Source organism: Falco rusticolus, chromosome Z, assembly GCF_015220075.1.
Source record: "Falco rusticolus isolate bFalRus1 chromosome Z, bFalRus1.pri, whole genome shotgun sequence".
Classification (NCBI taxonomy): domain Eukaryota; kingdom Metazoa; phylum Chordata; class Aves; order Falconiformes; family Falconidae; genus Falco; species Falco rusticolus.
In genome coordinates, this window is record NC_051210.1 from 48,282,797 (window position 1) to 48,304,044 (window position 21,248).

The window sequence follows — 21,248 nt, forward strand, 5'->3', positions numbered from 1 at the left end:
TCTACAGAGTTAATGAGTATTCCTGATAGTAGCTCTGAACAAATGGAAGACCAGAGCTTCTTCCTCAAGCCAGCTCCTTCTGCTCTTGCCTTCTACCATCACATTCCCTCAAGTTTCCCACCTGGTTTTGGCACAGAAGACAGCAGTTCCCTCCTCCCTATAGCTTCAAATGCAAATCCTGGGTTCATGCTTTGGGGATTCCCCAAATGCAAGATTTTGTTCCTGTCTGTTACATCCTCCCTCAGCAGGTCACCTTAAAGGCAGCATATTAGGAAGGCAGTGTAGTATTTTTAGCAGGTATTAAAAAGACAGCAGTGAAGTGACAAAAGCAATCTGAGCAAAACAAGGAAAGGCATTGTGATGCTGACAAGATTATAAAAATCCAGAAGACTAACTGTTCCTGAGCTCTCTAACTAAAAACAGGCCTGAAAAGATAATTTTATCATGCATCTTCTCCACAAGCTACCAGTTTGTGCTCCAAGTATCAGTTTTTTCAAAGAGAAAAGTCTTTAGGGTCTGGCATTCTTATTTTTACTAACAGACTAATAATAAAATAAAAATCAGGAAACTGCATGTAAACCTGGAAGTATGTTATAAGGCAGGAGGTCCACCAGTGTCTCTTGCAACCTAGGACGCATCACTGAAAGTACTACTCTGTGCCCCCTTCACAAAGCCATTGAGAAACCAGAACTCTTGGGGAAGTGTCCTGCCAAGTACAGCCACCTACCGATCTGTTCCCACCCACTGATCAATGCTTTTCCCGGTCAGCAGGAAAATACAGCAGCAGCTCTATTGTCAGGAAGCCATGGTCCAAGACTTTCCTGCAGACAAGATCTTAATGGATTCTGCCTCCCTCAGCCTGTTTCTCAGTTCTTCTTACCTCTGCTCATCCTCATGGCTTGCTTAAGGTGCCACAGAGACATCCTCTCTCGTGATCAAAATCCCTACAAGTGGATCCCATCTTTTCCTCTCCCCCTGCCCCAACTGCTCCTGCTCTTTCTCACCATTCAGAAGTCCCTGAGGTACTATGAAACAATTCCCCAAAAAGGTAGATGAAAGTCTCTGCTTTTGCCCAACTATAGGCTGAATTTATACTTAAGATTAAATTCTGTCAAGGAGGTAAGTTACAGTGGCAAAAAAGCTGAACAATTTAAATTTTTTACACAGGATGCATACATACTTTATTCGGGAAATACATTAAAAATTGTTTCTTAGACTAGGATGTCTATACAGAATTCAGAATATGCAGAGTGCCCTTTTAAACTCAAGAAATATTTGTCAAATGTACAAAAGCGTTACAGAGAAACACTTGTTAATCAAAGCACAGTAAATGGATGCCATTCTTCAACAGTTCAAATCTGTCTCTAAGCCAGTGCAAATTTTATTGCATTAAAGAAAGCTTCCCAACTCACTTAATAAATTCATTATTTATTCACACTACATCCTTTCCATCCTCATTACAATAGTTTATTTTAAACTCCTAGAAGTTTAATGTGCTTCTAAAAAACAGCAAACAATCCCTTTTATTTGCACCACTGATTGATGCAGACTGAAAGAACAAATAAGAACCCCATCCATTTCTCTCCTTGTATGCATCACAATATACAGCACTGTAGGATACAGAACTAGAGTCCAATTCAACCATTCAGTTTCAAGACTTAAAAGTTACAAGGTTGTGTGTTTGTTTTTTAAAAAGTTCCATAATGAGAAGCTGATATACAGAAGGCATTTTAAGATTTTTATTAGTTAAAAGAAAAAAACCCCTTTGTTGGAAATGTACAGTTATATGAATGTAATGACCTGCTTACCATTTAAATGACCTGCTTACCATTTATATATTTAATGGAATATTGTTAACTGCGTTGAAATAATTGTTGAATAAAGAGTTTCAAAAAGAGAAAATGACTAAGTGGATTCTTCAGTTACTTACATTTTAACAATTTGTTTTAAAAATATAATTTCAATGATCTAATGTAATATACATTTTTAAAATATCCCCTATGTTGCAGTTATTCAAGGAAAGCAGTAAACTCAATGAATGGTATATTCTTCTAGCTGCAGCAATATAAAAAGCCATTAATTCACAGTTAAAATGGAATAAAATTACTCATTCACAAGTGCAATGTAGCTTGAGCTTAACCATTGTGAAATTCCACTAGGAACAAGACTAAGTTACTAGCAAAACAAATGAATGTAGTTTGGAACACATATACTAAATTATTTTCCATTAAAATTGTATTGTCTAAACTCGAGTTATACAAAATGTGAAGACACGACTATAAGTAACATAACGTATAGATGCTTCTAGTAACATGTAAAAGCTGGTACCTATTACTGTGCCGATACTGCAGTCTCTATACCTATGGGGCTTTGAAAGTTCTTACGTCTTGGTAATGTGACAGAATATATTTATAATTCACAAAGAAAAACTTTGTCACTTAAGAATCCTGATTCTAAACTTTTAAGACACTATTTGTTGTTTCAATTCTACAAAAAATAGCTATTTTGATATGAACACACAAGCTATATGTAACTGCTTTACAGCTGGGTGAAAGGTGCAGAATGGTATCTTCTCACCATAACTTACTGCAGTTCAACATCCTTGGGGCAACGGTGCAAGGAAGCTTCTCTGTGATAACTGTTCTTCCTGCACAAACTTTCTAAGTTCTTGGGCTTACCTGAAATTCATTAACGGTTTGCATCCACGTATACAATCAGTTTGCTTTACACCCTCACTTCGTGCATGCATTGCAGGTTTTGAAATTAACACTGATCTGCAAGCATTTTCTTCACGTTTATACATGAGAATTCCAAACACACAGAGAAGAGCCATCTCCTCCTGAACACTGGCTGTTGAGTTACTAGACAGAGTATTTGGAGGCAAGAGTTTTGCAAGTGAGCAAAATGCTACTTTTTCTGCTTACATGGAGAGGAAAACAGAACCAAGATCAAGCTTATTGACACCCCTCCTTCGCAACACTTCATCAAGCTCATTCATGCATTATGGATTCAGATAAATTTGGATTACTAGGAGTGGGGTGTCAAACACACTAAGACACATTTGTAGGTGACTAACACACTCCTAAGTAGCCCAAGAAGTTCATGCTGTTACTGACCTGCAGAGAAGAACTATGCCTTTAGCACCCAATTTTCAGAAAGACAAAAGTGTTCACAATGCACTCACAAAAAACTTTTGAAGTCCTTTCGCTGTTTATTTTTGGCCAAATTTTCAACCATACAAATACCGAACCATGCTATGCTATTTTATGCCATGCCCTTTTCTTACGCATGCTCACAGTTCTTTCAGTGTTCAGATTAGGGAAGCCTGCATCTCAGAAAGTTTGTGTAGGAAGAACTGCAGTCTCTACCTTTTTGTAGGAGGAGACCTGAAAGTCAATGGAAGAACAGGCAGTGCCATCATGCATTTGAAAGGAGAGAAAGCAGCTAGGAAAAACCCACTCAGTTCTTAATTCCTTTCAAATTTTTGTGATCTTTTTTCCTACAAAAAAAAAAAAAAAAAAAGAAAAAAAAAAAAAAAGAAGCACCTCCTTAGATGAAAACTTAATAAACAAATTGCTTTCACAGATCTGACTTTTCGTTTGAACTATGGACTTCACTCAAGAACCAGATGATAAGTTAACTATTAAAAACTAGGCATTAAAAAATCCAAATTAAAAAAAGCAAGTGCTTACTTTTGTCACTCTGCATTAAAGAATTAGTATCAATAGGCTGATTCAAGATTTCAAGTAGTCACATGCAGGACTTCTACCACAGGAAGGCAGGAACAGAAGTTGATTTGTAGTGTACAGAAATGCCAATATGCAGCAGCAAACCAAAGCAAGTTCAGTCCTGCAGCTGTGCTCTTCTCCTCAGGCTTTAGGTTTTCTTTTTTTTGTTTAGTGTATATATACCCAGGGAAAGTCTAACATTTAGCACTAGATGCTGTGACACAATCTGCTTTGCTGTTTCTACAGCAAATGAATCTGGATTTTCAACAACAGATGAGAAGTTTGTTTTGAAAGAAGGTAAACTGCTTACAGAATTTATTTTATAGTAGTATTATTTACAATGGTTTGTCATTTGGATGTCACCAATTTACAACTGGATGTCACCAATTACCTAAAACAGCACTCACCAAACAGATTTTCTTTGTAATTTAATGGGCTGGGAGAATTTAAGGGTAACGAAAACTTGATTCCTTGCAAGTTGCATCACATAATCATATGGTTTGTCCATTTAACACTCAAAAATTATCTTTGTATAGCTGTATGTTTAAGATCAGTATAAAATTATACAGGAAAATTTGCCATTTTGATTTGTAGAACTATCAATTTGTTTGGACGAATGCTTCAGGCAGATTTTTACTTTAAAAGGATGGAACCGCACATGTCAACTATGTAATAGAAGAAGAGAGGAAAATACAAAGAATCAGGCTCCACCCTTCATTGTGATGTAGGTTAGGTATCTGCAAGCAAACATGCATAAACCCAAATAATAAAGAATGAAAAAAAAAGACAGTGTGTGCTCTCCTGCTTTTAATTGTTGAGAAAGCACAGTATTTTCATCAGGAGAGAATCTGTCCAGACAATATCCCCATATTTACTTAGAATCAGCACTTTTAGACAAAATACAAGGAATCAGTCTAGGATGCAAATGTATTTTGTCACAAATAGTGCAAATCCTATGTTTTAGCCTCATGAAAAAACAAAACTTGGGTTTTCTTTTTTCATGTAAAAGCTGTTCCAGACAGATCTTCATCCCTCATCATTTTCAAGAATGAAAATTTTTAAGAAAGAGAGTAGCATGAAGTAAATACATTCATACTTAAGATGTGATTATAGTTTTAGCTATGCTCCTTTAACATGATATAGATCTTACAGGTGTTTTTTTTTCCTAGGAATAATTCCATCAGAAAAGCTACACCATTAAATTTCAGAAAAAAACCTGGAATAAATCTTACGATATTCCTCAAGTAACAGAAACATTTAAACTGTTGAACGGTATACAGGCTCTTCTGGTCAAGACTACAACTACTGTAGTCAATTACGTATGTGAGGTGACAAATTGTCTTACCTACTAGAAGCAATCAAAAAGTTAGATTCATTTTTTCATGCATACACTCAAGCACTTTGTTTGTGATAATATACACCTTGAAGACCACATTTTAAAATATATTTAAATTGAAATATTGAATTTGGACTATCAGTGCAAAATAACTAACCCACAGGCTAGCATGAAACCATGGACAGGATGATAAAGAATTCCAGGAAAAGACACTTTTTAAGCATACATGTATACAATATAAAGCATTTTTTTTCCCACACAGTATCTGTTTAACAAACCTTGTATGTATCCTAATGCCATATAAGTTTCCCATCTAATTTTTAGACCACCACCTATTTCTGAGCTCTTAGTGTAGAATGCTATCATTCTTCTGGAGAAACCAGCAGTATGTTCATAAGATCCTGAATTTGTGATATTGAGAATACAGGAAAACTGAGTGTAAGCTTCTGTTTTTTACAACTATAGACATACATTATGAAAAGATCAATCAAAGATAATTTAGAACACTGACTGGGCAAGGGTCAGGAGAAGGGTAGCAATTTTAGGTACTATAATCTGACAAAAGCAACTTCCAATCCCAGGACTCAAATATTTACATACAAGACTTAAGTATTCTGCTGCAACAAAGGTATTTCATTGGAATACACAAATATTGCTGGCCCTTAAGAAAGTCACCAACTATAGGCTGCTGGTTAATTATCACCCTTTTGAACAACTTGGTATCATGGGGGAAAAGATTTGAGGGAGGAAAAGGAGAAGTATATACAGGGGGAAAAAAAGCAGGTCAATCACTGAAACCAATTCACCCTATTAATGCAGTCTGTAATCACTTTAATGTATTTCACACTGTGTCTCATGAGATGAAAGACAAGAATGTATGTTGTAGCTTAATGAAATTGCTTTGTCAAATTGCTCAATTATCACCTTTTGGGATTCAAAGTGTATATCACCATGCTCCTGGTTTGTTCACCTCTACTTCTGTCTCACTGAAGTATAGCATGTGTCTTCCTCATTTTTATATCAAAGGTGCTCCAAAGCACTTCCTACAACACTCAACCCTGCTGCTTGGTGGAGCATCTATTTTCTGCATCTTTTCAAGAACATCCTTTGGTAGATTTTTATGTGCAAGTCTGTATTCACTATCAAAGACCTCTGAAATAGAAAAAGAATGGTAGAAGTTATTAAAGAAAGAAACCCTGTACAGTGCATGCTACTGTTAATATAAAATACTTCTGGTCATTTTTATATAACAACAAAATAATTAACTTAATTAGCCACTGATTTATTTTTTTCAGAATGCATCCTCTCAGAGAACCTGAAAAGCATCTTCATGCTGGAGCATCACAGAGCACCACAGTAGGTGCCCATTACCTCTATCACAGTTTAGCTTGCCTGTTCCCAGGGTATTTCCCCTGCCACACCCCATAAGGGAGTCCCTTCACTTGCATACTACCAAACAGAAGTCAGTTTAGAGGAGATGAGGAAAGGGTGAGCAATCAGGTGGCTAGATGTCATAGGTCTAATATTTGGGTCGGAGAAAGATGGACCAGACTGGGAACAAGTTTTCAGACACGAGGAGTTAAAGCTTCAAGCTAATACATTTTGTTTAGATTAACCGATTACTGGTTTCAAACAAAGTCAGAATTAATGGCCTCATCTGAATTACATTTTCATAAAAGCAACACCTAATTGAAGAGTGACAGCCCTGTACTTTTCACTATAACAGCTATTAAAAAGTTAGCTGGAAAGTCATAGATGAAAAGTCAATTTTATACACTAGTCTTCATATAAAGTACTTATATATTTCATACACAGACACTATGCACTTCACAGTATTTTTCGCTTACCAATGTCAATGTTCTCTCTTCCAAGAGACACCAGAGACAGGAAAAGAATTTCTCTGTAAAAACTCCTAGGAAATATTTTAAAGGGCAAGTCAATGAAAGCACCAGCTATCCGAAGTTTAGAAAGTCAATGTTGAAGACACTAATCTTCCATTATGTAGTTTCTGCAACTGTTCCGTTAATCTTGCTTGTGAAGAAAGTGATCTATCTACATGATTACTAGCTTAAGGTTTTCTCATGCCTGAGTATTTTTCCTTAATGCATGCAGTTATGTTATCGCCAAATCCCAGCAGTTACATTTTCTATGAAAAATCTCTTTGATAAACATGCCATAAAAACTCCAGAAACCCAAGACATATAAAATTAAGCACCATTTATTAACTCATTCCTGCCTCATGGTGAAGTACAGGGAGCAGTCTTATTTTAGATCTCCCACACTTTTTGTTTTAGGATGTCACCATCTGTCTCAGAACTAGGTGTCACTGAACAATTTTTTTCTTGTGGAACTCAAAAGATTCTCCTCTAGGCAGATTAATTCTTGCTTCTTTTTAATAACTACAAACCACAGAAGCAAAGGTAACTTAGCATGACAGACTCCAAACACATCTTGTATCTGCTGTAATTTATTTCAAAAGCTATGCTTTTGTGGGAAGCCCTCTTTGAATTGTAGTGTAGATGGAAAAATGTACCGTACAAGTGTTATTTACATGTCTCCCTTTGTTTGTGGATCATGCAGTATCCACTTTTCTTAGCCAATTCTCCAGGCTGGTAGAATTTCTATAGATATAACTAGGTAGTTTGGAGAATACTCCAGACACTGCAACAGGATGCCACATGCTTGTATTCATCAATTTGCTAGATATGGAACAACATGAAAATCTGCATAATTGACATCTGTGTTTTTCTTACTCATTTGTAAAACGTCAGTTTTGATAACAGAATTGCATTTAACTATTTGGATGAATTATGCATCTAGCTACAGAATGCACCTGTGTGTAAACATGGGCATAAACAAATTCACACAGTGTTTAGTGGACACAAACGAAACTGAATATTCCCAAGAGGTCTTTATGGAATAATCATTATGAAGTGTATATGGTCTGATCTTGTTTAAGTTTGAATGGAGTCAAAGTAAGAACAAATCACCCCTTTACCTCTGTCGTTTCACATCTGGCTTAACTTTCTGTAGGAGGAGGTTGATTGGTTTAACAATGTCATTGTGTTGAATACTTAGTTTGATGTTCTCCAACAAAGTGTTTGTTGCCAGCTGATCTTCTGCCATTGTGGAGGGTCTCTTTTCAGAAGAATCTGGGAAATGTAACCATATAGATTACTAGAACAGTGAAGATATTTTTTTCCACTTTAATAACCAGAAGGTATTTCAGAAATTGAGATACATATACAGAACCTCTAATCAAACTACAGAACCATATTCAAGAGCTCCCACATGACAGAGAAATACAAGAGATTGAAGAGTATCCAGCATCAGATGTTGCCTGTAATGTTTTTTTAGCTCAGATTTATCGTTGTACTTCAGTTTCAAAAACTATGTTCAATCCAATAAAGTTATTTTTTACACAAAAAGAAATAAACCAAAAGAAAACACTGTCACATTTCTTATCAACGAAACTTCTCTTATCAAAGACCTTCCTAAAAGCCACCTAGAATTTATTGATAACTTTGGGCTACATGGTAATGCACAGTTGCGTCAAACAGGAAAGAAAATTATCAGGACATAAACCATCATGATTTTTTGCTTATATTACCATTTCCAGAAAAACATTGAACTATTATTCTTTGGAAAACAATGACTTATGAGGGAATGAGTCCATTTACTGGCAAAAAAAATAAGGCTACAAATTAGGCAGCAAGAACATGGCACAAATGAAATGTAGACTTAGACTGAAGCCAGTAATCAAAATCACACCAGCCTAAAGTTTTCATATAACTGACATATATGATGGCTTACAAATATAATTTCCTGTTTTCCATATAGTTTCTGACACTGCTGTAGACCCTATCTACAATACTATCACTTTTCTTCAACATGTAAACCAGGCCTTTTGCTCCTTTATTTACATAAGAAAAATATATTTCTGCATCTTCATTCACATCTGAATGCTTTAGGGATGCTTTTCATGCATTGTGCTCAAATCAATATGCTTTTGTAGAAACTAAAGGAAACATCACATCTTACCCTGTGCTCTTGTCTGTAATTTTCTGATCAGCCTGTTTATTTTTAGGACTGACTTCAAATACACCCTTTTTTCTTCCTTAGACCCAGAATATCCATGCTACGTATTTTTTAGCATAGTTTTAAAAATTAAATACAGGCTGAGAAGTTTAGGTTGATGAAGGGGGTTTTGCTGATCAGAAGTAATGAAATTCCGAAGTTCTCATAACCAGTCTGTCTGTCTTTTGTTCATTATGGCAGACGATGGCTTTCTTGGACCTTATTTTTTGACAGTCAAGTAGGCTGCCAAATGTTATTAATGGGGCTTGTATCTTTCATTCATCTATAGAAACACAAGATACTTTTTTGTAATACAGTCTTCTTTTTCATGCCTGCATAGATATAACCAGATAATGCACTGAAACACTCAGATCAGGTGAAGCTTATTTAGCACCATATCTAGAAAAAATCCTCCCACTCTGTTTTTAAGTGTATGACATATAAAGGATGAGTGACATACCTTTTCACACAGATCAGGAAGATATTTTCACAAATAATTTGACACTGAGACTAATGTTTACTACCTAAAGGAATGTGGATGCTTCACACACTAAAAAAGCTTTCCAACTTGATAGGCTGTGTACACTCCAGACACTACAAAACTCTTTCTTTCCACAGCTTCTGCTCCCTCTGCTTTCTGTAACATTTGTTTTACTTACTGAGATTTCTCCAAGATATATACAGGGGCTCCCCTGGCTCTTGGTGGAGGTTGATATTGTCCCACAGAAGATGGATGTATACTAGCTTGCTATCTTGAGCAAGAGATGTCAAAGGAAGCTAAAAAACATGAGGAAAGGGAAGAAGTTTTAAAAACAACAGGACAGTCTTACTGTTTAAAAAACCTGGTTTTTGACTCATTTTGGAAACAAAGAAGGTTTACTTTCTTTATCTTGAATCCAACAAACAGAAAAGTTGATATCTTCTAGAGGAAACTGCACTCAACCAGAGCAAAGTCACAAGAATCGCAACATTTAGTTCCCTTTTTTTAGTTTACACTAGTGTATGAAGACCATTCAGTCTTCTTCTACATCTATCTGAAGAAAATATTTATGGGTATTGTCCTGGCTGTGGCTGAGGTAAGAGTTCATTTTCACCTCAGTAGCTGGTGCTGTGCTGTGTCTTGGATTTGGTGTGAGAGCCATGTTGACGGCACATGGATGTTTCTAGTTGTTGCTGGGTGATGTTTGTACCAAGTCAAGGACTTTTCAGTTTCTCAGGCCCTGCCAGCCAGAGGGCTGGAGGGGCACAGGGAATGGGGAGGGGGCACAGCCAGGACAGCTGGCCCCAACTGGCCAAGAGGTATTCCATACCATAGAATATCATGCTGAGTATATGAACAGGGGGGAGTTGACCGGGGCCTGTCAGTTGCTGCTGGGGGACTGGCTGGGCAGCAGGCAGCAGGTGGCAAGCAACTGTATTGTTCATCACTAGGGTTTTTTTCTCGCTTCCCTTTGGATTTTATTCCTCTCCTCTACTCCTTCCTTTTCATTATAATTGCTATTACTATAATTATTGTTTTGGGTGGTTTCCTCCTATTTTATTTTAATTATAAAATTGTTCTTAATCTCACACCTTGGCTTTACATTCTGTTCCATTTCTTCTCCCCATCCCCTCAGGGGGCAGGGGGAGTGAGTGAGCAGCTGCATGGTACTTAGTTTCAGGCTGGGGTTAAACCATTACAAGCATATATCCAAAAATGTTTTTTGTGCACCAAACACGTTACTTTATTTGTACTGCTCATCATGCCCTGCCTTAGTATTTTCTGACCTGATTAAGACCTGGTATGCACGTCTATGTGTTGGTCTTCCCATCAAGAAGAAACAATCTGTATTTGCATACAAATATGAACCATTTCTTCCCATGAAAAATATATATCACTCAAAACCATAGTTCTGTAATCATTTTGTAATTATAAGTGCCTCTGGAATCATTAATACAACAAGAATTAGTGGACATGAAAACTGACCAATAGTGTGCTGATTTAGAGTATTAATTACAAGGTATTTATTATGTCCCACCTTGTGGTTTTCCCTGATACTACATTGTATTTTGCCAGTATGCTTTAACTTTCATTATTATTGGTCTTCAACTACATTTCCTGGAAGACTGTTCTTGGTTCTGCGTGGGTTTGTTGTTGGGTTTTTTTCAAATTGAGGGAGAGAATTTTAAAAGCAAAGTTCATACATGTAGATAGGAAAATACTACTTTTTTGCATGAATCATATACTTATTAAATTTGGTACTTACATACACAAATTATATAGGTTTCAGAAAAACACCTGCTCCTTAAATGGGAAAAGCAAAATACTAAAACCACAGCATCCATTCTGCGTTTTTGTGTTCTATTTATATAATAATGAAACTTGGTGGAGTATGAATAGTAAAAAATATTAGTTTAAAAGAATAAAAAATATTGACCAATAACTTAAAAGGTTTGTATACTGAAGTATGTAACCCACACTATGTGGATTAAAACGTATTGCAGTTTCTGAGTTCTCCACAGACACGTCTTGTTTCCTTCTATATATCAGGCCTCTCTTTAATGAATTCTAATGCCTGGCTTTTTAAAAAGAGAACAGCCTGACTAGAATTTGAATGCTATCTTCATTCATCTTCCTTCAAGATTCCTTGCAGAAAACAAACCTATCTGTATTACAAAAAAAAAGGAACCCAGATCCAAGCTACTCAGAAATTACTTACCCACTTTTTTTGAAGCAAACTCTCACATTTAGCTTACTCTAATATCTGCAGCTCTAATTTGAGGAAGCCACTTACCTGCACTCCATCATTACAGTGTTCGGATGTTAGAATGAGTCCAGGTAAGTTGCTAGGTAGATCCAACCGCCGGAAATACCAAACTAGGTTCCAGAAAATTATGGGGTGTTGATTGATGAATTTGGATGTATGAATTACTTGCTCTCCCTCATTTTCCAACAGTGATTCAAGCTCTTTATGCAGTACCAAAGGACTCAAGTAGGGCACAGATACAGGGAGAGGGTTAGGTCTTTTTATTAAAGGATCCTAAAAACAAAACAATACACACAAAATAAAATCAGTAATTTTTTACAAAATCAAAAAAAAATTCTTCCAGAAATATGCTTCAGTATTACTTGCCTAGAAAATCCCTGATTGCACAGTTTCTTTTGATATTTGTACTGAACACACAACAACTTTAGTAGCATCAGCAGGTTTGACTGTTGAGGTGTTTCTTAAAGAAGAAGAACTTAAGCTCTATTATGTGAAAAAGAGAAAACAGTAATTTGTTCTAAGGTGTTCCTGACTGTGCAGTTTCAAGCTGTCTCAGCTGGTACTAAGCCAGTGGTGATGGAGATTGCAGAAATATGTCAGTAATTACATCAGCTATGGAACTGAATCATGAGTTCACGTTAAGACAGCTTCTTGCCAATAAAAAGCACCAAGAGAGAGGAGAAAAACTGTTTCACATGTAAGAATAATGCAATAGTCTCAATCCTGCCTCTTACCTTCTCCCATACACTCAGTGGGTGAGCCTACCAGAATACAGAGGAGTGCAAGTAAATAACGTCAAAAAGGAACAAAAACTTTCACTCTTGCAACAGTGTGTTGGTTGTACTACCGTGTTTAGTCTGCTGTAGAAGTTGTGTTATTTTTCAAAAGAACTTCCAGTTTCAGAAAGACAAAGGGTAGCTTCATTCTGCTAGGGAGAACATTTCAAATCAAGCAGCACTGTTTGTATAATGTACGGAAAAAGCAATTTTAGATTAACTGAACCAAGATTTTTTTTTGTTATATGAAAATATGCTTGGCCATTCCCATTCCCCAGATGGACAAGAATGCTAGTAGTAGAACATTATTAATTGTAAGTTTATTGTATTCAGTATTTTGCTGTCAACTGAACGTGCAGGTTCTAGACGTACCACAACTTCTTGCAAACTATTTGGAAGGCTAACTGTTGAAATGCCATGAGACGGTCTCTGGGAAAGATCAATGTTTTGCAGTGGACCTCCAACACTGTGGCTCCGAGTCAAGGACACTCCCCTTTTTGGTGGATTATTGGCAGATGTCTTCAAGGTTGTGGGATCTTTACTCTGTTCTTCTGTCACATCACTGTTTGGATTTTAGAAGAGAATATGCTAATATGAAACTATTCAGCATTCCTATGGCAACAGGAAGGACACAGAGAAAGGCTGCCAGGTAAGTTATCCCAAACCAAGTTTCTCGATTAATAATATTTGCCCAGATAGCTCTACCATTGAGGGAAAACAAAACCAAATGCCTTTAAAAACAGTACAACCATCCCTCCAGAAAAGCAGCTAGGTATAACCTAAGACATGAATCTGAAAGCAATTAAGTTCTGTATGGGTACTATTGCTCTGGTACAGTTTCACCTTGCTTAGAAAAATGGCAATGTACAGTTTTGTCAACACACAAAGATTATCTTGTTCTGACTATGCTCCTTTTTCCTTTCCCTTAAGTTTACTTCCTCTAAACGCCATAAGCAGAGAGCAAAAATATTATAGAAAACAATTTATAAGTTGCATGCTAAAATAGCTGAAAAACTAAAATTGGAAGTGTCAATGTCATCCTACAGGATAATTTAGGCAAACTCCTACTACAGGCTTGTCAAACTTAACCCAAGCAATCAAGCTGCTTGCAGATCTGGGAATATTTAATTTGTGCCTGTTATAACAGAAACAATGGATAAAAACAATCCAACTACAATACAGAAGAAAAAACATCAAGTGAAACAGAAGTGCCTGCTTCCAAATCTGCAAAGAGAGGGAAGAGATTAATGTAGAGGTGATCTTCACTCCTAAGTTTGACTTGAGTTAAAAATATCCTACATCAGAGTTAAGAGATTAACATAAGCAATACTACTTTTCATTTTTAGAGTATTAAGACTAAGTACTATCACGTTGATTGAAGTTTTAATAGTCTGACACAGGCATTAGCTCATTAGCTCACAGGTACTGATAAGAATTCCCAACTGAACAATGATTTAAAAAAAAAAAACTTTACAACAAAACGTCAAGAAAACCCTGCAAAAAGGTCACAGTTCAGAACAGCACTGTTTCAGTTCTTCATTCTACCAACATGACACCTTCTCCTTAATGCTTTTTTCTATAAACTGTTTCACAAGTGGTATTGTTTTTCTGAGTTTCAGTTTTACATCAGTGTTAATTTGTCACAGAATGCATGCTCAGTACCAGCATCGAGTGCTCCAAGACCTTTCCCTCAAAAAAGAGCATTCCAGCAAGTGAACTTCTTTTTCCCCATAATGCTGTGTTGTCCTTCTTGTTAAATTCTAAACTCAAGCAAAGGAGAAAGTTCTGTGTGACTTTAAAAGGTGAGTGCGTTCTAACAGTACCGAGTAGAAGTTTTACTTACTACTCAGTAGTGGATGGACCTGAAGGTTTATTTCTATAGTTTTATCTCTAAAACCTGCTCATTTAGTGGAACCAGCATTGCTAAAAGCATGCTTCAAACATGCAAAAAAACCAAGAGGAAACAGATGAACAAGTCACAATTGTAATTCTCCACTGTATTTGGTACATAAGTCAACCTTCACTTTTTAAGTAGAGGAAAAATACTGGAAGCATTAATACATTTCTGACAGAAATAACAAACCTGTTTTGCCTACCTCTGCTCAGCTGCAGAGCTAGTTTCTTCAGCTATGGTGTGGCTGGATTGTGGGTGTTCTGAAAAACTGATCAAGTCAGCAACAGCTGGACTGGACAACTTCTGCTCCAGGGGATCAGTGGTTAATGGAAGGGTACCACTCTGTAAACTATCTCCTGAGGTACTTTGCTTCAGGAAAAAGCTAAGTTACAACATGAATGGCAGAGGAGAGAAATAAAAAAGTTAAGATGTAAGTATAAAGTAATTTTAAGAGTTACTATTTTCTACATTTACTTTCAAAAAGTAGCAAAAATAAGGAAACACAACATTAAAAAGCTTGACAATGGGACACAAGCTTCATCCTGCTCTTTCCACTGTAACTTATTCAGGCAGAGTAAATGAACAACACAGAGATTTGAACTGCAAAAGCAGAAATCCTAAAGTGTACATAAATCATTACAAGTCACCTTAGTTTGTCACAGCTCCCAAGCGGCAACAGCATACCAATAGCTGACACATCACTGAAAATGGTTGTTATTGTAATCTGACATTGTAAGACTAGAAGACCATACACCATTCTAGGCACAAGACAACAAGAACATGTTTTGCTTTGCTAAGGTTTTCTAAGTACACACCCTACAGATGTTCAGTTTCAGCATCAGAGAACACTAGCAGAAGCTCTGTTTCACAGCAATGACTACAGTGAGAATCCATTTTAAATTAACTTAACGTAAGTTTCAGCCTTCAAAGTGCAATTGAAATCAGTAAAAATAGTAAGCAGAGAACCTTAAACTGGAGAGCTACTGAAGAAACTATAAGCTGGAGCATCTGTAACTAAAAGCTGTTAGCACGCTTGATTTGGGATAAATTCTTTGCTGACAGATTTGAAAACTGCTTCATATGCTTTTAAAAAGTACATGATCCATTAGCTTTGTTTTAAAAGCTAAGAAAATGAAAATAGATTTATGCCTTCTAAATAGTTATGCTTACAAAGAAGACACAAAAAGAAAAAGCGGTAAAAAGGCAACCAGTTTTTTCCTTTTTGGCCATTTTACAATGAAACTCAATAGTTTTTATGACTTGGAATTTCCTTCAGTATGATCATGACCATTAAATGAACAGTGATGTTCTTATTAGCATCTAGACAAAAACATTGGGAGGTATAACTAAGAACCTTCTGTGAAAAAAATATAACCATTTACAGGCGGAAAGACAGAACAAGAGTATCTATAAAACACACTAACCTTGCAGTGCCACGTAGGTCCTTAAATTCAACATTAAGTAAAGGTAGGAAGGTACTTTTACAGAAAGGACAAGTAGTGTTCAAGTTTGAATCATCTGCTGTCCATCCAGCCATGATTTCTTCATCGTAAACCAAAGCACCACAAGCTCTACATTGAGAGCAGCTTGACATCAATACCTAGAACAGCAAAGAATGAATACTATCAGTCTTGTTTCAGGGCTGTTTTATAATTGGGTTTATAGGCTTAGTAATCACAGGATTTTAAACGGGTATCAGAATGCCAACTGGGAGGCATGAGTTCATCACTTCTTACCATGCTCACAGTTATCTTGTCTACATAACTTTTACCTATGAAATGCGAATACTAATAATTTATTTTTCTTAAGTATTTTGAGACCTGGAAGAAGCACTACCCTGAAATCTGAAATGCTACTAATTTAACATTTGCAATTGCTTGCTCCTATGAAGCCTTCATCATATATGAATTGTTTTGAATTGTGTAAGTAAACGCATGTCTACTTTTCGAAAAAAGAAGAAAAACCTCTAAACAGCCAAACACAAAAGAAACTGTTATAGTGGTATGGTGGGTTGGCCTTAGCTGGATGCCAGGTGCCCACCAAGCTGCCCTATCACTCCCTTCTCCTCAACTGGATAGGGAGAAAAATATGACAGAAGGCTCGTGGATCACGATAAGGACAAGGAGATCCCTCGGCAATTACTGTCAAGGGCAGAACAGATTCAACTTGGGGAAATTAATTTATTGCCAGCCAAAAGGCAGAGTAGGGTAATGAGAAATTAAAACCAAATCTTAAAACACCTTCTCACCACCCCTCTCTTCTTCATCAGCTCAACCTCACTCCTGACTTCTCCAGCTCATCCCCCTGAGCAGTGCAGGGGAACAAGAAATGGAGGTTTTGGTCAGTTCATCACACATTGTCTCTGCTGCTCCTTCCTCCTCGCTCTCTTCCCCTGCCTCAGTGTGTGGACCATCCCACAGGAGATGGTTCTCCACCAACTTGCAGAACATGGGTTCTTCCCATGGGCTGCAGTTCTTCATGAACTGCTCCAGCCAGGGTCCTTTCCATATGTCCTTTCCACAGGGTGCACAGTGCTCCAGCATGGGCCCCCCATGGGGTCACAAGCCTGGCCAGCAAACCTGCTCCAGTCCAGGCTCCTCTCCACAGGTTCACAGGCCCTGCCAGGAGCCTGCTCCAGTATGGACTCCTCTCCATGGGGTGCCAGCTTCCTTCAGGAGCACCCATCTGCTCCCCGGCAGACCTCCACGGGCTGCAGGTGGACAGCCTGCCTCACCATGGTCTTTACCATGGGCTGTGGGGGAATCTGCTCTGGCACCTAGAGCACCTCCTGCCCTCCTTCTTTAATGACCTTGACGTCTGCAGGGCTGTTTCTCTCACATACTCTCACTTCTTTTCCAGCTGTGTTGCACAGCAGTTTTTTCTCCTCTTCTTAAATATGTTATCACAGAGGTGCTACCACTGTTTCTGAAAGGTTCACCTTTGGCCAGCAGTGGGTCTATCCTAGAGATGGCTGGAACTGGCTCTAATGTGACATGGGAGAAGGTTCTGGTACATTCACAGAAGCCATCCCTGTAGCCTCCCTGATACCAAAACCTTGCCATGCAAGCCAAATAAAAGTGGAAAAACCCCAGATGTTGGTGAAGATGTGATGCCCTACCAACTGCTCTGTTTCCCCAGATAAAAGGTAGGATGCTGTCAGAGGATGATCCAGAGCATCAACAGGTTCAAAGGGAATGGGAAGCTGACAGCACGTCCCTGTGTTCTTTCCTCCACAGAGCCAGCACCCTGACCATGGTAATGAGCTCCCCCCTTGCTGGGACTCCTTTCCATGGCATCAGCAGGAGACTTGCCTGTGCAAAAGGACACAGAATCAGTTTCAGCATCAGAGAACACAGCCCCATGACAGGGGCTGGCATGGCCTCGCTGTCCCTCATGAGAGGGTTCCTGCTGTCACTGAGCAGTGACTATCTCAGGGCTGCGCTCCAGTGTCACAGCAGAAACCCTCTCAAAAATGCGTTGCTCTTTACCTAATAAAATTTGGTTTTACCTAATAAAAGTCTCATCACTAAACTAGAATGAGAACTGGAGAAAAGATGATAAAAGTTATCTTGTACTAGCAGAGTAATGTTCTATAAACTGTAAATTTTAGACCTCCTCCTCATTGTTTCACTCTCACAGGAAACAAAACCAAAAAACCACCACCAAACACATCATGTAATATATTTTAGATCTAATATATTTTAGATTTGCCCAATAGCAACATTTTTCTTTTATTATGCTATGCCCCTTATATAACAAAGTGCCAAAGTCTGACAAGATCTCCAGAAAGTCAAACATAAAAGAGAATTACATAGGACCTAGCAAAATAACACTACAGCTGAAAGAAATGTGACCAGTGCAAACACAGTGACCATTATCGTCATAGCTGAAGTCTGAAAACAACTATAAATGACAACTGAAACAGAAAGGCATATTAAAGCTTTATTGTTCTAGGCGTGGCTGGGATAGAGTTAATTTTCTTCACAGCAGTCTTTATGGTACTGTGTTTTAGAGTGGTGACCAACTCTGTGTTGATAACACACCAATGTTTTAGCTATTGATGAACAGCGCCTTACACACCATCATGGCCTTTTCTGTCTCATTGTCCCCAACCCAGCAAAGGCTGGGGGCGAACAAGAGGTTGGGAGGGGAAATGCCCAGGACAGCTGACCGAAGGGATACTGTATAACGTCACACTTGGTGATAAAACTGGGGATGTGTGTGTAATTCCAAGGTAGCAGTTTCCTGGGGTGTCATGGTGCTGACTGATCACCTTTGCATCACTTTCTTCTTGTCCCCCCTCCTGTGTTCTTTTTCCCCAGTTCACTTATTAAACTGTCTTTATCTTAACTTGCTTTTTTTCTCACTTCTGCCCTTCTGAGTCTCTTCCCCATCCTGATGGGATAGGAGTAAGCAAGTACTTGGGTAACGGCCGAGCTGCTGGGTGTGGTCAACCCACCACAATTATTTAGTAATAACACATCATTTTCTTGAAGGAAGAGGGGATGGAGGGGGTAAGCTTGAAAGGGAAAAAAAACCCCATCAACTTTCCTCTCTAATTTCTCATTTCAAGTTTTGACCCTTACCTCAGTTGTCTCTTCTTTATATATATTTATATATATATATCTATGTATCTATCTCTCTATATATATATCTGAGAGATACTTTGAGAGATACTTAAAAGCATTTAACACATTTTTCTTTTTTAAAGGTACTCTCATACCTTGGGCTAAAAGTATTAAGCATTTTTGAAATAGAAATGTGGAAAAAATTGTTTTGAAAAATCTAACTGCATTCAACTAAACAGGTAATTAATGTATACAGTAATACTGAATAATTATATCTTTCATCTATGAGTTTATTAATCTTACCTCCATTGCATAGTTCTGGAAAATGCTGGATAAACTAGTATTATGTGAAGAGCTGTGCTCTGACTTCTCAGAATCTAGAACTTTCATACTTCTTGGGAATGAAACTTCACCTGTGCAGAAAGAGTTGTTTGTGTCTTGTATTCAAGGAAAAAATAATTCACCTATTCCCAAAGAAAATAACTTCTATTCAACCAAGGCAGAAAATTGTACCAGAAGATCTCCAGATATGTGTAGCTCTGTAACTTCATTAATAATATAATTAAAACATAGATAGTTATAATTTTTGTGTTATCATTTTGTGATATTATTTTTGTGAATAAGCAGGTATTCCTGGCTATACCTAGTTAGGAAGTATTTTTGCAGTTAAATCCCTGTATTTTGTATCAACTTTTTAAACATTCAACAAAGAGAGAATCATTAGCTATTTGCTACTGCAAGGTAAGAATATAGAATGGAAATACAAATTTCCTTGTACTTCTCTTAACGGCTTGAAATAATTTCAGATTACCATAGCTTCCACTGTTATGAATGATTTCACCATAATAGTTTTCCCTGTTTGTTGTATTATAAACAAGTTAGGAGAGGGAAACAAAAAAAACCCCAACAATCTCACCTGCACTGTAATGCTGTCTTCCTGCATCTCCACTGCTACTGCTACTGCCAAGACTTGTAGTGCTTTGTGCAAGCTCATTCGTAATCAGCCCTGGGACTCCAGTTCTTGATGACAGATTATCACCTAAAATATTATCTTCAAAACCAGCAGGGAAATTAAAGTCTGGTTGATTGTTCTCTTCCTTTAATACAAGAAGAAGAAAATTAGCATTTCTGAGTACTTCCAGATCCATTATTTGAGTTCCATCTTTATCCTGATAAATAAAAATTGAAGTAGCAGATTAAGACAAAATCCTGATGTAGGAATGACCAGAAAAAAAGGTCCAAGTTAAAGTCATATTTTCAGAACTTAAGACAGGAATGAAACATACCAGCTGAAATGATGCAGCAATAACACAGTCACTAAGACACAGGACATGACAAAGTATAGTAATTGGGACATTAAAAATGAAAGTTACAGAAATAAAAGAGGGGAGAATTAAAAGATCCCTGAAAGAAATTAAAATAAGTCACATTAAGGGAATTATGATGTGCCATTAAACAAAATTCTGTGGACTATGTCAGTATAATAGAAAGACACACAGGAAAACCTAGGTCCCAGGAAAAAAAAATATCAGGGAAGGCAGCCAACCAGTAAGTTTTCACTGTCACAGGCAATATCTGGGAAGGAAAAAAAAAAATTTTATATATAAAGAAAAATGTTTTATGTCATAGAAGAAGAACCCTATTAGTAACACCAGTTAAATCTGTTTCACATAGAAATAAAGCCAGACAGCTATCTTCCTCTCTCCCACCTTTTATGGAGGCTGGGGAAAAGGAGGAAGAATTTGAAAAACGTATCAAGAAGGTATCTTAACAGCCTGAAGAGGGGAGACAAAAGATCCTTAAAGCAAAACACGACATTGAGGGGTAAACTGGATCAAGCAGAAGCCTTCCAAGACAGAAAACTATGTTTGGAAGCACAACAAGAAGACATACATAGGAAGGAGGAAGTTGTAATATTCACCCCTCCATCTCCTCTTTCATTTGTGTCATTATACTCTTAAATGTTTTACTCTGAAAAAGACTGTTAATTAAGTGTGTTCACACAAGTACAAGAACACTGCTTCCAAATCTCTGATTAAATTTACTAAATCTCATGCTGTCCCTCACTATTTGCAACTTTAATCCTCACCAACCTGACTTCTCAGGTTTGTGATTTGTTTTC

General features: G+C 37.4%; 1 protein-coding gene across 4 annotated transcripts in view; it reads right to left on the reverse strand.

Annotated features, from left to right (window-relative positions):
• Positions 1–1,155: 1,155 nt before the first annotated feature.
• Positions 1,156–21,248, reverse strand: part of DENND4C (DENN domain containing 4C) — a 52,705-nt gene continuing 32,612 nt past the window's right edge. For all 4 annotated transcript variants that reach the window (XM_037373634.1, XM_037373636.1, XM_037373635.1 and 1 more), the window contains 10 exons: positions 20,043–20,223; positions 19,430–19,539; positions 15,983–16,158; positions 14,761–14,940; positions 13,037–13,226; positions 11,916–12,161; positions 9,801–9,918; positions 8,063–8,216; positions 6,912–6,976; positions 1,156–6,216 (listed from right to left, as the gene is read on the reverse strand). In XM_037373634.1, the coding sequence (XP_037229531.1) occupies positions 6,080–6,216; positions 6,912–6,976; positions 8,063–8,216; positions 9,801–9,918; positions 11,916–12,161; positions 13,037–13,226; positions 14,761–14,940; positions 15,983–16,158; positions 19,430–19,539; positions 20,043–20,223 (1,557 nt within the window). In that variant the 3' untranslated portion in view covers positions 1,156–6,079. The remainder of the gene's footprint in view (positions 6,217–6,911; positions 6,977–8,062; positions 8,217–9,800; positions 9,919–11,915; positions 12,162–13,036; positions 13,227–14,760; positions 14,941–15,982; positions 16,159–19,429; positions 19,540–20,042; positions 20,224–21,248) is intronic.